The following is a 17,198-nucleotide window of genomic DNA, read 5'->3' as shown; positions in this document are numbered from 1 at the left end:
CTTATGGGTGTCTTTCATAGATTCACATGCCTGAATCAGAGTAGCAAGCAATACCAAAAGCACATTTCTGATGAAACAGCAAATACCAGCCCTTAGATAATACATATCAGGCGACTATGAACAATCAAGCAACATCAGTAATAGCATTAGTTAAGAAATGTGCATACCAGAGTAGGATGGAGGGATGGAGGAAGGCTCTCCTTACTGGAATAGATGGCGTAACACTGCTTGTCCCACTGCTGCATCCTTCATCAGCTCTGTATCCAGGCAGTAGTGCCTAGTGAAGGTATGCGGCGATTTCCACGTTGCCACCCTGCAAATGTCAATGACCGGCACACCTGCAAAGAGTGCCATAGAAGTGGGGATAGCTCTAGTGGAGTGCGCTCTCACTTTGGAATGGAATGGCCGTCCAGCTTGGTCATGACAGAAAGCAATGGCTGCCGAAATCCATCGGGAAATGCTCTGCTTGGTAAGCGGTAGACCCTTTCTAGGTCTGTTGCAAGCTACGAAGAGCTGGTTAGATTTTCTGAATGCTTTCGTTTTGTCAATGTAAAATTTCAAGCATCGTTTGAGATCTAAAGAATGGAGCGATCTCTCAGCTACTGTGCTTGGGTTTGGAAAGAAAGAACGGAGAACTACAGGTACATTTAGGTGGAAAGCCGATGGAACTTTCGGGATGAACCTAGGGTTGGTTCTTAGGATTACTCTCTCATTTTTGAACAGTAGAAAAGGATCTTGGATTGAAAATGCTTGTAGTTCACTGACCCTCCTTGCAGATGTGAGCGCCAGGAGGAGTGCTGTCTTCCAGGAAACCTATTTAAGGTCCGCTCTGTGTACTGGCTCAAACGGATGCTTCATGAGCTGGTTAAGAACCACATTGAGATGCCAGGTAGGGGGCAGCATCCTCACTGGCGGGAACGATCTGTATAATCCCTTTAAAAACTGCTTAATCAGCCTGTTTGACCAGAGAAATGGACCCGTAAAGGTTCTTTTAAAACGAGAAATTGCTGCCAAGTGCACTTTAATGGATGAGTGGGCTGGCCCGACTGTGCCAGATGTAAAAGGTAAGGTAAGATCTGCTCCGGTGAAGAGGAGAACGGCCGAATTCCTTGATCGGCACACCAAACACAAAAGCGCTTCCATTTGAGGGAATACGTCTTGGTTGTGCTATCTGCCCTTGCTTTTGCCAGAATATCTCTACAGTCTTGTGGAATATTCAGATTGTGGAACTCTCGGAATTCAGGAGCTAAGCGAAGCGGCTAACCTGAGAGACTTCAGATCTGGATATTGAACCTGCTTGTTGTTCATTGTGAGCAAAGTTGGAATCTGCCGCAGGCGGATTGGCGGCTCTAGGGATAGGCGGTGGAGCTCTGTGAACCAATGTTGCCTCGGCCAAGTTGGGGCTATCAGAATCAAAGTACAAGGCTCCACCTTCATCTTCCTGAGTACTCTGGGAAGCATCTGGAATGGCGGAAAGGCGTACGCAAAGACGTTGGGCCATGCGATGGAAAATGCATTCCCTAGAGATCCTGACTGGGGATGCCAACTTGCGAAGTGTGGGCATTTGGCGTTCCATCTCGTCGCAAAGAGGTCGATTTGCTGCGTGCCCCACCTGGAGAAGATCAGGTCGATAACTTGTTGATCTAGCTCCCACTCGTGCGACGATGCCTTTTGCCTGCTCACCGCGTCGGCGAGGACATTGTCTGTGCATGGTACATATTCCGCCCTTAGGGTTACATTGTGGAGTATGAGCCAATTCCAGATTTATTGCGACTCGCGAGAGAGTGTGAGAGAGCCCGTACCTCCCTGTTTGTTCAGGTAGTGCATCGTCGTAGTGAAGTCTGTCCTGACGAGCACTAGGGAGTTTTTGATCCTTGGCAGGAATGACTGTTGGGCCTGGAAGACTGCTCTCCATTCGAGAAGGTTGATGTGAAGCTTTTTCTCTGAAACTGACCATTTGCCGCGTATCTGCAATTCCTGCAGGAAGGCTGCCCAACCGTCCAAGGAGGCGTCCGTTGTTATGACATGAGGAGCTGCCGGAAGGAGGAACGTCAATCCTTGAGACAGATTCCGCGGTGACATCCACCAGCGTAAGGCCTTGACCATTTGCACTGTTACCCTTATACGGTCGTCGAACGACCCCGTGCATTATGTCCACTGTTTTGACAGTGCTTCTTGCAGAGGACGCATCCTCAGGCGGCAATGTAGTATTAGCAGGATGCACGATGACATCATCCCTAAAAGGGACTTGAAGAGACGAACTGTAAGCACTGTTTTCGTGGCCACTGTTGAGGCTAGAAAAAGGAGCTTGTGCTTTCTCTCCTGAGATGGGAATGATTTTGCGGAACCTGTGTCCAGGGATGCGCCTAGAAAGGTGATGGATTGGGAAGGCTGCAGAGTGGACTTCTCTCGGTTGAGCGTAAGGCCTAGATGGTCGAAGAGACTGAGACAGGCGTTGGAGGATCTGGAAGCGCCTGTGAAGGATGGTGCCTTCACCAGCCAGTCGTCCAGATATGGGAAGACTTAGTGACCGTTTTGCCTGAGGTATGCTGCCACTGGGGAAAGACATCTGGTGAATATGCGTGGCGCCGATTTGAGACCAAAAGGCAGGACACGAAACTGTAAGTGCCTGCCCGCTACTGCAAACCTCAGGTATTTTTTGTGAGTTTTGTGAATTGGGATATGAAAATACGCGTCCTATAAATCCAGTGACGCCATGAAATCTCCCTCCTCCAGAAGATGTAAGACTTCTTGGATCGTGACCATGCGAAACGACTGCTTCCTTAAGAATTTGTTAAATGCCCTGAGGTCTAGTATGGGCCTCCATTTCTTTTTCTGTATGAGAAAGAAGCGGGAATAAAATCTCTGTCCCTTCTGCGCTGATGGTACCCTCTCTATTGCTCCCTTCCTGAGCATAACAGAGATTTCACGCAGAAGCAGTCGCAGGTTCTTGTGGTGCATTGGGCGAGGAGGAGTCTTTGGAGGAGTACTCTTGAATTCCAAGGAATGGCCAAATTGTATCAATTGAAGGACCCAACGGTCCGTAGTAATTTTCTTCCAATTTTGTAGAAAGTGGGTGAATTTTCCTCCAATTTTTAATGATTGAGATAAGGTTTGGACTGGCTGGGTAAACAAGTCATTGTCGTCCCCCGTTGTTCCTCTTTTGACCCCCTTCTCTAAAGGATGACTTTCCATAAGAGGATTGACGGCCCTGTTGTTGTTGCCGCTGCTGGTATTGAGGTGTACTCTGATTGGAAGAGTAGGATGACTTATTCTGGTAACTACCTCTGTACGAGGGTTGTCTTCGTCCTCTGTTCCCTCGAAAGGACTGATTCCTATACTGGAGCGTGCCCAGCGCTCTTGCAGTGTCAGTGTCTTTCCTAATATTTTGGAGTGCCTCATCAATTTTTGATCTAAACAAAAGTTCCCCGTCATATGGCACATCCAAAACTTTAGACTGCACCTCTGGTCTGAATGAGGTCACTTTGAGCCATCCTTGCCGCCTTAAAACCGCTGCCCCGGCTAGTTGGCGGAAACCTGTCATTGCCACATCCATTGCGCAATCTATGATTTCTGAAGCTGAAGTCTGACCCTCCAGAAGGATACCTTTTACTTCATCCTTGGAGGCATCCGGTAGTTCAGAGAGGTATGGGGCTATATCCGCCCATAGTTGTCTGTTATAGCGCCCAAGAAGCGCTAGGGCATTCGGCGCTTTTACAGTCATCGCTGACATAGTGGAAAACCGTTTGCCTATGTTGTCCAATTTCCTTCCCTCCTTATCCGGTGGTGCCGATAAGGGTGACAAGGGCTTTCTGGAGTTCTTTTGTGCTGCCTGCGTTACCACTGAATCAGGCTTGGGATGCCCTGTCAGACAGGCTGGTGCAGAATTTGGGGCTTTGTATTTTTTATCCAAACGCGGGACCACTAATGAAACTGATGCTGAATTTGCATCACTTGAACTCCCTGCGTCCACAGATAATCTATAATTGGAATAGATCTTGACGATTTCTTCATAGGTTCTTTAAAATCGTACAAGAAGCATTCCTGCTCCTGGGATTCCATGGTAATTTGAAAGCGTTTAGCGGCCCTTTCCAACACATTGTGGAACCAACCGATGTCCACCGGCGGAGAATCTGAGGTGGCGGGTACTGGCGAAGCTGGCGAAGGTATAACATAATTGTCCCAGTCTTCATGTATAGATTAATCATCATGTACCTCACCTTCCTCTTGTTGTTCTTGCTCTTCTTCGTCCAAAGATTGAGGTATCGGCAACTGTACTCTCTCCTGCTGGATAACCAAAGGCGGCGGCCGTGGTCTTGGCGACGGTGCTGCCGTGGTTGACGTAGGAGCTGGAGATTCTGGGAATCTCTGCTTGTAGTCTTGAATAAGAAATCTTAAATCCGACACCAAGGATGTTGGTAGGCAGACCATAGGTGTAATCTGTGGTTGAACTAGGTGTTCTTGCACCTCCTCCTCATCTGAACTTTGACATTTCACAATTAGGTCTGAAGGGTTCGTTGCCTGAAACATATCCCCTTCGTCCGACTCCTCATCTTGAAGGAGACATGATGGTGGTAAACTCTGCACACGGCTAGGAGAAGTTAACTCCGGCGTCAGTGTCCTCTTGGAGATTTTAAGGCGCACAGAAGCTGCCTGAAAGTCAGAATCACCCAATGTCGACGGGCCTAGTGTCGACAGTTGCTATAATCTGGCGTCTGTCGTCGGCGGGATTGGCGTCGTCGACTGTACAAAACGATTCGTCGTTGACGGTATTGATGCAGCCGTCGACGGTACTTTCGTCGACGGGGTCGTCGTCGTCGTCAGTGTTCTCGTCGACGGTGTCTTCGACGACAAGGCCTTCGTGGATGGAGCCTTCATCGATGGTACCGATGTCGACGGTGATGATCTCGTTGTCGTTGGCGAGGTAATCGTCGACGGGATCTTGGGTGTCGACGTCGACTTCTTAATGGCAATCGTCGACGATAAAGTCTTACCTGCTGTCGACGATGGAGTAGTCGTTGTCGATGATGAGAATGACGACGATGCTGTCGTCGTCGAGACTATCGTCGTCGACGTGGAGACATGCACAGGAGACACAGCTTTCCTGGACGCTGATGAAGTCATCGACGAGGTCGTCGTCGTCGACGGCGCATGCTTCTTGAAGGTGTGAACCTCCTTGTCAGAAGCTGAGTTTGACATAGCCTCTGAAGACTTTCTTGATGTCTTCTTTGGAGGAGCGTCCAGAGGGTTAGGGGAATCTACCCTCGGCCTTTTAAGAGACACTTTTGAGGAGACTGAAGAGCCCTCATCAGATGATTCCAAATTGCCTCCGTCCTTAAGCCTTTGGAGCCAGATCAAAAGGCGTTATTCACGGTCTAAGAGTTTTAGTTGAGAATGTCCGACATACCTTTCAGTCCTTAGCTGAATGATCAGGGTACAGGCAGTACAGGCAGTCCTTGTGCTGGTCATCTATGTGGAGCTTTTTCTTTCCACAGGAGCTGCAAGCTCTAAAAAGACCCTTCTTAGGAGTGTCAGCCATAGTATACAGCTTTCACTTGACTGGAAAAAATCCAAAAGGTTGAAGAAAAGCTTTGAATAAACAATCCTGAGCAGAACTCGGGTGGAGTCTCCCTTAGCACAACGTGCGGTAGAAAATCTGAGGGACTGAGGCTCCTGACAGGAAGGTTCTAGAGGGAGGAGGCAGCTGATTGGCTGTTCTCTACAATTTGGTCCTTTTTACAAAAGGACATGGATATGTTACTAAGGTGAGGCCTCTAGGCCTACTTTTCTACATATATGTCTATAGGACATTGCTATTTTATGTACCCGGGACTCCCATCCCGACGACGGGGAATGATTCAGGCATGTGAATCTATGAAAGACACCCATAATACTGGATAAGTAGATAATACTAACGCTCTCTTTTGACGTAGTGTGGGTGAGCAGTTAGGCTTATCAGAGGGCAGTGTTAAGCATGTGATGCTCACAGGCAAGAAATGATTACACACACTCAATGACTAAATCCGAGACCAACTGTTTGTAAAAATATTACTTTTTGTATATTTTAAAGAACTAAAGATACTTTGTTGAAGTAAAATACATTTTCAATGTCACTGTTTTTCAATATCAAAAGTGGACACTTAGTCAATTTTTCAATCAGTACAATGTTATCCTATGGGAGGAAACACAATCAGCAATTTTCAGATAACTAAACGATTACAGTATTAAGCTTTTGGATCAAGAATCAGTACCAGGCAAGGTTCAGGTAAGTAACAAAATTGCACCGGCTAAGGGGCGGCTGGGTGCAGAGGTCAAACTCGGGTATTGGTGCCAATCTTATCCAATGCCGAAAGGGAGTAATCAAAGTGGTACTACTTGCTGGTAAGTACCACTGTTTTGGAACCCAGTCTCCTGGGGTTAAGGCAAGCACAAGGGGGCTACAAGGCAGCACCAAACGTACACCCTCAGCGGCTGAGTGTAGAGTGCCAACACAGCGTAGGGCACCCAATGTAAACCAATGGGAAATGTTGATCTTGGAAAAAGGCTGCAGGCTCAGGCAAGGAGGCAACTGCACCGGTAAGGTGGGATGTGCTCAGGCGTCGGGACAGTGTTGGGAGATCTCCCCAAGGCCTAGGGCTCCGGGTGCAGGGGTGTCTGAAGTCAGCTTACTAATGCAGTCACAGTTAGATGGGGGGGGGGGGGTCGTTGTGCAGAGGCTGCAGGCGTCAATGTGGAGTCTGGCAGGGGTCAACACATGAGAGACTCTTGCTCAGGATCGCTGGGGAACCTTTTCTGGACCGGCGGACCTCATGGACTCGGCTCATGGGCGTTGGGTGCAGAAGTGGTGAACTTTTAGATTCCACAGACAGACTTGGTCTTGATACTTGGTTTTTGGACAGGTCCGCTGTCCAATGGAGATCAGGATTCTTTGTTGAAGGCAGGCATTCCTCCTAGGGCTTTGGAGGTCACTGGTCTGGGGATTAGTCATGCAAAGTTGGCATACAGGCTGGGACCACGGCAGTCACTGGAGCGCCTTGTCATGCAGGGGCCGGCTTTTCTTTGTCCTCGTCTTCGTAGGTTGTCGGCAATCTGAGGATTAAGATTCAGGGGTGCCCCTAAATGAGAAGATAGTAGCCAATGGGCTATTTACCTTAAGGGTGACTACACCCTTTGTATGTCTACTTCCCCTGTGGGGGGGTGGCGAGGGGGGGAAGAACATACCCCTAACCCTATTGGCTAAAATCCTACACAGCAATGTGGAGGATTTTCAAAGGAGGGGGTCACTTCAGTTCAGGGAACCTTAGAGGGGGGGGGGCCTGGCTGAGAGAGGACACATTTCTTGTGTTTACTAATTTTCTCACTGACCTTGTATCCAAAAGTAGGGCCTGGTTAGGGGAACAGGCATCTCCACGAGCAGGAGAGACCATTGTCTGCATGGCAAAGGACGGGAACTGTTTAAGGCTCACGGTCTTTCAATGCTGCTCATGCTTGGGGGTAGGTGTGAAGCACCACCATCAAGAGCAGGCTTTATTTCAGTCCCACAAGAGCAAAAGGCTCCCAGGTCAGGGGGTCAGAAACATGTCTAGAGGTGTCAGGCTGGTGTAGACCAGTCAGGCTCACACTAATAGTGTGGTAGGTTTTCAGGGGGCACCTCTAAGGTGCCTTCTCAGTGCATTTACTAATGAATCCAAAACTGGCATCAGTGTGGGCTCACTATTCTGAGATATTTGGTACGAAACAGCCATCATGGGGCTGTGGAAATCGTGTTGACAAGCTCCCAGCCCATGTACTTAGTGCGGCTTCATCTTGCATTTATAATGTCTTAGAATGGACTTAATCACTATATGGGCTTATCTGCTCATGCAGTTATTCCCTCGTAGGAGGTATAGAGCACCCTCCCTTAGGGCTGTATGGCCTGCTGTAGGGGTGGCTTATGTATGCCTCTTGCAGTACTGGTAGGCCTGGCACACAGAAATGTGTGCCAGGTCGCCTCTTCACTTTTATCTGCACCAAAACACGTAGGCTGCAGTGGCAGTATGCCTTTGCTTGGTGAGGGGTCTCTTGGGGTGGCAAAATACATGTTGCAGCCCTTAGAGACCCTCTCTGGTCATAAGGCTCTTGGTACAACTGGTACCTTTTACAAAGGTCTTAAATATGAGCCAGAGGTGTGCCAATTGTTGAAACAAAGGTACAGTTTTGGGAAAGAACACAGGCACTAGGAACCTGGTTAGCAGGAATCCAGGGCACTTCAGTCAAACATGCATCAGTCAGGCAAAAAGTGTGTGTGTGTGGGGGGTACTGCAACAGAAACTCACTTTTCTACACAAGTGAATCGTCTAAACTGGAGTAACAGATAAGGATGAGGTGCAGAACATCACATATGGAGTGGTGTGGCTCACTATGGAGTGCTGTGGCTCACTGGATAGAGGCGGCAGACCCTGCAGCAGAGGACGGCCCGGGACCAGGGTTCAATTCCCGACGCGGCAGGGTCGTGGACCAGGGTCAGCGGACTCGATAATTCTCACCTCGATGCCTTCTCTAACCAGGGATCACACTCAGCAACTCTGGGCATTAGCTTGCCTCATCTCCACAACGGCCCCCCACAAACGCTGGGGATGCCTGGTTTCACCTTGGAGATACCCAGTAGGGACCATCTCACAGGGAAAGCCAGGACGGGTTCCCCAGCGGTCTATGGTGCAGAGATACTCCTTCGGGAGTCGATTCTAGCGGTTAGAAACCCGCAAATAAAGAGAGAGAATGGAAAGGGAGGAAGGACTGTGTAATATGGCTACTAACCTATAGATTCATCAAGCATCCCTTCTGCGATTCCTTATTAGCGAAAAATAAGGATTCGCTAATAAGGAATAGCAAAAGGCTATGCATGAAGTACTCGCAAAAAAAATAGCGATTTCTTAAAATTCCTTAATTGCGACTCGCAAATTGCGATTCACAATTAAGGAATACCTCCCCATTCATTCATATGGTCCTAGAGGCCCAAAGGAATGAATGGGAAGACATTCTCAATTTGCGATTCTCAATTAGAGAATCGCAAATTGAGATTGCAATTTTAAGGGTGCTGGGGTGTCAAAAGGACACCCTGTTGCACCCCTGAAATCTGCATATGGGTACAACTTGCACACACACATGCCCTAAGGGCATGTATGTGTGTAAAATGGAACTTTGAAAAATGCACTTTAGTGCATTTTTCAAAGTTTTTGCAAATTACCATGCAGTTCAACTTCATGGTAATTTGCTCCCCCTATTAGCATTTAAGGAATCTCAATTTGAGATTCCTTAAATGCAATCGCAATTTTGCGATTTCTTAAATTGCGATTTTTGCATTTGGGATGCTGCATTCCAAATGCAAAAATACCGGTCGCAAAGGGGCAGATTCTGAGAATCTGCCCATTTGGGAACGGTTTTTAGATTGATGTATCTATGCCTATGTGATTTGATGGACTTGAAGGATAAAAATGTTTCCTGATATTCATGGGAAAGATAATTTTCTTTTAGTTACAAATGTTATGAAATTATGGCTGCTGTATAGAAATAAAGTTAAGAAAGACAACCATATTCTCGCCTCTTTGTCCTTAAAAGAGTTGAAACTTCCTGTTACATGGCTAGGAATATTTCTTATTCTGAATGGCATACTCTGCATTAAGTCATAATCCCTCAGTAATACCCCTATTTCTGCTATTGCTAATATGCTGTATTCCTGCTGATCAACGGTTACTTCTAGTAAGTATGTAAATGTATGTATAGGCATTTATATAGCGCACTACTTACCCGTAGGGTCCCAAGGCGCTTCGACCGCTGCGAAACCCTTCCTGGCTTCCCTGAGAGATGGTCCCTTAATGGGTATCTCCAGGGTGAGACCAGGCATCCCCGGCGGTCTGGTGGGGCCGTTAGTGAAGATGAGGCAAGCTAATGCCCAGAGTTGCCGAGTGTGATCGCTGATCAGAGTGGGCACCGAGGCGAGAGAATTATCGAGTCCGCTGACCCTGGTCCAGAAACCTGCCGCGCCGGGAATCGAACCCTGGTCCCGGGCCGTCCTCTGCTCTCGGGTCTGCCGCCTCTAACCAGTGAGCCACACTACTTCCTAAGAGTGTGGCCCCTGCCTTGAGCCCATTGCTAGGCGCCACGACCAACCTCCAAACATACCAGTTTTCCTATTAAAGGCACGTCATCCGTGACGGGTTCCTGTTTTTCTCTAAAAACAACATTCAAAAAGCGCTTAGAAAGAACAAAAAAAAAACGATACCACGTCGCAAAACAACTGTAAATAATATATCACCAAACTTCCTTTTTAGGTCTCGCAGAGAGACCGATTGCGGTCAAACCAGAAAGCTAAAACCTAACCAGCGGATTTCCAGAAGTGCACGTTCTCGTGCACGAGCTTGCCAGCATCTCTCCTCCCCTTACCATTTGCTGCTGCCTCCGAGAGCTTCCCCGCCCACTGCTTCACACTTCACGTGCCGCCAGTAGCTCTTTAAAGGTATCCGCTCCGCCCCCTGCTGCATCAAAGGCTTTCTCCCCTGTGCTCCCCCTCCCCCAGCCCGTACACTCGTGCTCCGAGGCCTCCAGACCCCCCCACCCATCTCTCCTCCCAGCACGTTTATCCCACTTCCTGCTTCGCAACCTCTTTTTCTTCTTCACTTACTCCCATCCGCGCTTCTATCCTTCCATCTTTGCCTTGTACCCACACACGGCAAACATAGTCAGGCTTGGCACACAGACAGCAGTGCCATGTGAAATATCTACCTCTCGAGCTGGCACCCACACCACAGCCACCATCAGGTCCATGAAAGGGCATCTCCTGTCTTCCTTCCTTCCTCACCTCTCCAGTTTCCTTCTTTCATTCCATGATCCCTTGCTTCCACCCATCGCACTCCATTGCGAAGGCCTCACTGCTTTTCTGAAATGTATCAGCACCATCACTTCTATTGCCAGCACTCGGTGCGCGCTCCTCCAGCATGCTGCACTTCAAAGCCACCAGCCTCCCCCCCACAGGCATCTAAAGCTTCCCCCAGCGTGACTCTGCCTCAGGTATTTCTCCTCCCCTAATTATTTACTGCTCACGGCCGGCCGTACTTTCACTTTCATGGCCGACAGGCCGTGTCTCGCGTTTCCACTTCTCTTTCTTTCTTGCCATCTTTTCTCGCACCCTCTTTCTTCCTCTCAACTTCTCTTGCCTTCACCCTTTTCACTCCATGTCTTCGTTCTCCCTTTCTCTCATCTCCTTTTCTCTACCCCTTCTCTGTTCCTGCTTACATCGTGCCTCTTCTGTTGTTCACTCATGAGCTCTCCCGTCTTCTTTTTCTTTTCCCTGTTCTCTCCTTCGCTCCCCATCACTCCCTTTCTTTCCCCATTCTAGTATTACATCTTGTTTATTTACTTTTATTTGTGCTTTCAAACTCTATGCAGAGTGTATGCGTGGACTGCAAGTACGTGAACCTTATGAGCGCATTTGATTGCTCTGTCTACACACGGCTGTATCCCTGTGTGCTTCTGCTTCAGTGTGCCGTCAGCCCTTCATGCTGCCCCGTACACGCTCCTGCCTTTATGCCTTCACTCTCTCTTGCCCACTCTCTGGCCACACACCTGCCCTCTGACGCCAGCCCTTTACTCTGCCCCCAACTAGCCCCTACCGATACCCCTTCATTCACCCGTGTGAATTTCCTCTGCCACAGCCGGTACTTGGCGACGGTCCGGTTAGGCCCCTGTCCTGCCCAAGAATATATATTGCATTTAGGGGTGATGCAGATGCTACCAAAGTTCCCAGGCATTTGAAAGCTGGAATATTTAAATGCAGAACTAACCTGCAGTGTTTTTTTTTTACACCTCAGCTATCACGGCCTGGGTCAACACTGGGTGGAATGTGTGCCGAGTTTTTGGGTGGAACTTAACAACTGGATTTTACAATAAGTGGGATATACAGTTTTCGCAAGCTGGGCATTTCCTGGCAGTGCTCCCAGGGTGACCGCCCACTGCTCCCCGTGTCCCCTTCACCCACAAACAAGTTGCAGTTTTCCTGATAAAAGACGTCTCTCAAGTCCAATTTGCATTTCACACATGCGGCTGACTGAAAGATTTTGATCATTACAACTAGGAGGCTTATTCCCAGACAACTCTTCTTGGTTTCCTTGAGTCCTTGGTTTCTGTGATTTTTAACACTATGGCAGACTTTTAGGCTCCGTTACTTTCTAGAAAACCAATGTCAGTAATGTAGGATGTATTAATCCAGCTACATGAGCCAGCGTTAAAACTACAGTTTTTGTTAACAAAGTGCAAACCGTACTGCAATTTTCAATGTTTATGGGTAAATTTAAAATTTTGAACAAATTTGCCTTCAGCCGCCTTCTTACTGCTTTTTTTAGTATACAAATAGGTGCTGGAGCTCTTATTTGTCTTAATCTTTAAACAACATTTATTTTCTGTGGCTCTTGCTCTCTTTAACTGCTTTAAAAGTTCTGGCTTCTTTTAGTTTTATTAACCTCCCCAGTAAAAATCCTGGGATGGTGCTTATTGTGCAAATGAAGTACAATCATTGGCATTGCACCCACGTATTCACAACACCTGCTTAATCGAATGAGCTACCTTACTAATGCTTGTATTTCATTTCCATCACTTCTTCTGCCAGCATTTGTGCCCTCTGTTAGACTTGGTTTGTGTGACTTTCTGCCCTCTGTTAGACTCGTTTTTTGTGCCTTTCTGCCCTCTGTTAGACTCGTTTTTTTGTGCCTTTCTGACCTCTGCATCACCACATCATCACTCAGCGCTACCCCAGCATCACTCAGCACCACCACATTATCACTCAGCACCACCACATTATCACTCTGCACCACCACAGCACCACTCTGCACCACCACAGCACCACTCTGCACCACCACAGCACCACTCTGCACCACCACAGCACCACTCTGCACCACCACAGCACCACTCTGCACCACCACAGCACCACTCTGCACCACCACATTATCACTCAGCACCACCACATTATCACTCAGCACCACCACATTATCACTCAGCACCACCACATTATCACTCAGCACCACCACAGCACTACTCAGCACCACCACTTCACTCAGCAGTATCACTCCGCACCACCACATTATCACTCCGCACCACCACATTATCACTCAGCACCACCACATTATCACTCAGCAGCACCACATTATCACTCAGCAGCACCACATTATCACTCAGCAGCACCACTCTGCACCACCACAGCATCATTCAGCACCACCAGAGCACCACTCAGCACCACCACAGCACCACCACATTATCACTCAGCACCACCACATCACTCAGCACCACCACATTCTCCCTCAGCACCACCACATTATCCCTCAGCACCACCACATTATCCCTCAGCACCACTCAGCACCACCACAGCACTACTCAGCACCACCACAGCACCACTCGGCACCACTCAGCGCAACCACAGCATCACTCAGCGCAACCACAGCATCACTCAGCGCAACCACAGCATCACTGGTTCAAATATGTTCTTTCAATGTTTCAAGCTTTATTACAAATGTCACAAAAAGATGTTAATATTTCACTTCTGTTCTTGGATTTTCTTCACAATAAAATACACTGAACATAATCTTCACAAAAGGTATTTACAAAAGTTTAAGCTTTTGCCATTATAAATTACAATCACTTTTATTTAAGTATTAATTATTATAAAAAATTAAAAGCCATGTTATTTGTATTATCAATACATCGAAGTCACATAAATACAAACATTTTGCATTACAAATGCTATAGGTGTCACATTTGCGAAAGTTATAACTATTGGCATTGTAAATGACAAAGCTATTAATTTAGCTATTTTCAAAAACAACACATAAATAAAAAAATTGTCATTTACAAGACCAATAGCTCAAACTTTCCTAATGCGAGACCTATTGCATTGCAAATGCTTGTTTATCAGGAGGAGGGAATAAAGAACTTTGCAGACCCACCAACCCCCGTCCTGTTACAGCAAGCGTGCCGTCAGAACTCTGCTTTTCCCGCCCAGCCTTGTAAATCGGACGCACAAACGAGCAAAAGCAGCAAGCCTTCTAAGGCCACACCTGGAGTGTGGGGCAGCCTGCTGCCGGGACCCTAAACTGCGCCCCGCCAATCTCGAGGCTCGCGGCGCTCACTGTTTTAGGCTCATTTGTCTCCCCGCCTCCCCAACCTCCGCCCCCAGCTGTTCCTTTCAGAAAGCCCGGGCTCGGGCAATCTGCCCTTCGAGGAAAGCAGCCACTTATTAGGGACTGGGCTAACTGAAAGAGCCAGCAAACAGGCCAGCAAACAGCCCAGCACGTGCCGCTTCCTATCTGCGCCATCTCTAGATCCTATTCCATGGTGCTTAGGCAACAAAAAAAGTAAATGGATTTAACTCCCATTGGCTTCCTTGCAGCAATTCAAACAAAAGTGCAAGCAACAAAGACATTTTCCAGTGTGGCAGGTGTTGGTGTCAGATTCCGCCCGAAGCAAACAGAAGCAGAAGGGGAACAAAAAACGTGTGTTTTCCCTTGAAGCCAAGACATGCAGGGGCAGGAGCATGCTAATATTATAGCAGTGTGATGTTAGTGCCACTACAGTGCCAGGCAATTTCCAGAGACACTTGTTTCAAGGTGCTTAATGGGGATGTGTATGTTTGGAAGAACGAGGTGTTAAAAAAACATAAAAGAGACTTGACACTAACAAAAATAAGCAACATAAAAAAGCCGGTTAGTACAGCCGCAGTGAAATGAGCTAGCAGGCAGGTCCCGGCGCAGCCTGCTGAAAGAATAATTCTTACCTTTTTCAATTACGATAAAGTGACCTTTATATATTCTAATCTAAAGAGAAAGAACAGAAACAGCATCCAGTAAATAAACACAAAGCACGCCCACTAGTTAGCTATTAGGAGACAATCAGACATTTGTGGAAAAGGCTCCAGAAACAGGCCTTAAAATTCGAATTGTAAAACAAAGAATACTATCGATTATATAAATGTAAATACAGTTGCATGCTACATTTTGCTAACTTAAATAGTTATTAAAATTCAAGAAAAAAGAACCAGGCCTCGCCTACTCCATGGTAATGATAGGGGATTATGGGAGATGTTAAGGGTAAAGTCATGCCCGCTCTCCCCAAACTAAGTCTAGTAAATCCATGTTCTATAATTCTACTAACATTACAACTCGAGCTTTTTAGAATACTTCGTTGCCAGTCGAAGCAGCGTGAATTTAAATTTCCAAATGTCAACCTCACACGTCACTGCAAAAGTAATTAAGGAAAACATGTTCTTAAATCAAGTGTAATGCACCTTGTACACCGCAAACAAGTCTTAACTCGCGTTGCAAGTCCTATTCATTTTCATTCCTCGTATTACACGCCAAATCAACTGGTGACATATTTAAACGTGAAAAGGCGATGCACAATGGGTGTTTTTTTCAGGGATCATTGTTCACGAAACAGGGAGGTCAAGCACCACTTGCAGGAAGGGGGGGGGGGCTGTTGTCAGCGCTCTCATCACTTGACAGCACACAGGCTTACATTCCATACTCACAACAATCACTAGCAAACTCAACCGTGCTGGCTTTAATATACCAACAACATGTAAAGAAGGGCACTCGCAAATGCATTTTGCACACATTGTATACACAAATCTAAAATGTTCATAAATGAATAGTGTCCTATGCGGGAGTGGTAAACTTCCCTTTTTAGGTCTAGCTTGACACTCAGCTGTCTGGATGTTTTTTTTTTTTTAGCAATTCCTTAAAATATGCGTAGAGTGGGCTTTGGCTCGTGTCCACCCAGATGAGTATTACTCTCTCCTCATGCTATCTGCCGGAGTTGTATCATTCCTCCTTCCAGGAAGTGCTTCCATTAGGGGTTATTCTAAATATGAACATTCACCACTTTTTCTCTGGTATGCATTCTTCTTCAAAAGCAATATTTTTGCTTCTTTTTCCAGCATTGGCAAAGTCACAAGGATTGGCCTTAATGAGATCAACAAGATTAGTCGTGTACTAATATTTAGTGTATGGTTTCATTCTTTGACATACTACTTTGGTAGTCATTTAGATTACATGGAAAGCTGTAAACAAAAAAAAAATCAAGTGAAATGTATGGAAGTGCGCGTTACCGTCGGTAACATTTTTTCTGGTGGATACTCTATCTAGCTGCAAATTCCTCACCATTAGAATATCCCCAGGTGCCAGACTGGTTCTGGAAGCTTTCACCGCATTGCTCCCCCTGTTGCCTTTGTTCTGCCCCCAGAAGTGACAGAGCAGATCAGTTTTTAAACGCCACCCCTTGTGCACCGACGTCCGTTTCTCATTTTCCTTTTCTATGCAATTCGATGCAGAGCATGAACAATTGTTGCTACCAGTGTGCTGATTTCTAACCTAAGAACTTTTTAGATATTAAAAAGAGTCCACGTCATAGAATGGGGTGGTGGGCGGGTAGTGATGATTCTGTGGTTAGATAGAATATCCACCAGAAAAAGAGATTTCTCACCTTTAGAATAGATACCAAAGCAGTACCCCCCCCCCCCCTCCTCCAAGTTCGAGGGTCCGTGGAGAGGGCTGAGACCAGAAAATCCTGCAAGACCAAAAGGACAAAATTTCCTTTTAGTCAGACGCAGCTGTTAAGGCAGTATTTCTTTGTGAACATGGGCACTGACGCCCACGTTGTGGACTGGCAGGCTCTCTGCATGCCAACATAGTGTTGGCATCCTTGTTATTGGTGGAATGAGCCCCATGGTCCTTCTAGAGTCTGCTTGTTGGCCAAAGAGTAACAGATCTTAATCCAAAAGACTATTCGCCTTGACAAAGTCCTTTCCTGACTGACTTACTTTTCTTTGCCCCAGAGAACCGCACAAAAAACTGAAACTTTTTGGGGGTCCAAACAAATGGAGCCTAACCTCTGCTTTCAAGGGGGGAAGCGGAACAAAGAACATTGGGAGGATGATGAATTGCCCAACGTGAAAAAGTGTCACTATTTTCAGCAAGAAGGCCACCCAGGTCATCAGCACCAGTTTGTCTGGAACAAAAGTGGTGTAAGACAGTTACACCAAAAGAGCCTGGAGCTCACCTATGCAACAAACTGAAGTGATCACAACAAGGAAGAGTCTTTAGAGTTGAAAGACACAACAGGTAGTTGTGCATCAGCTTGAAAGGTGTACACGTGAGAAAAGAGAGGACCAAATTAAG

At 46.9% G+C, this 17,198-nt stretch overlaps 1 protein-coding gene across 5 annotated transcripts in view; it reads right to left on the bottom strand.

The window, feature by feature from the left end:
* Positions 1-17,198, bottom strand: part of RALGAPA2 (Ral GTPase activating protein catalytic subunit alpha 2) — a 1,781,019-nt gene that overhangs the window by 53,504 nt on the left and 1,710,317 nt on the right. Inside the window, exon 40 of one of the 5 annotated variants that reach the window (XM_086927515.1) lies at positions 14,798-14,837. The exons of the other annotated variants lie outside the window; for them this stretch is intronic. Coding sequence (XP_086783641.1) covers positions 14,833-14,837 — 5 coding nt within the window. The 3' untranslated portion in view covers positions 14,798-14,832. The remainder of the gene's footprint in view (positions 1-14,797; positions 14,838-17,198) is intronic. 5 annotated transcript variants of the gene reach the window in all.

This window comes from Lissotriton vulgaris, chromosome 6 (assembly GCF_964263255.1).
Source record: "Lissotriton vulgaris chromosome 6, aLisVul1.2, whole genome shotgun sequence".
Taxonomy (NCBI): Eukaryota; Metazoa; Chordata; class Amphibia; order Caudata; family Salamandridae; genus Lissotriton; species Lissotriton vulgaris.
This window is presented reverse-complemented; position numbering and strand designations above follow the sequence as displayed.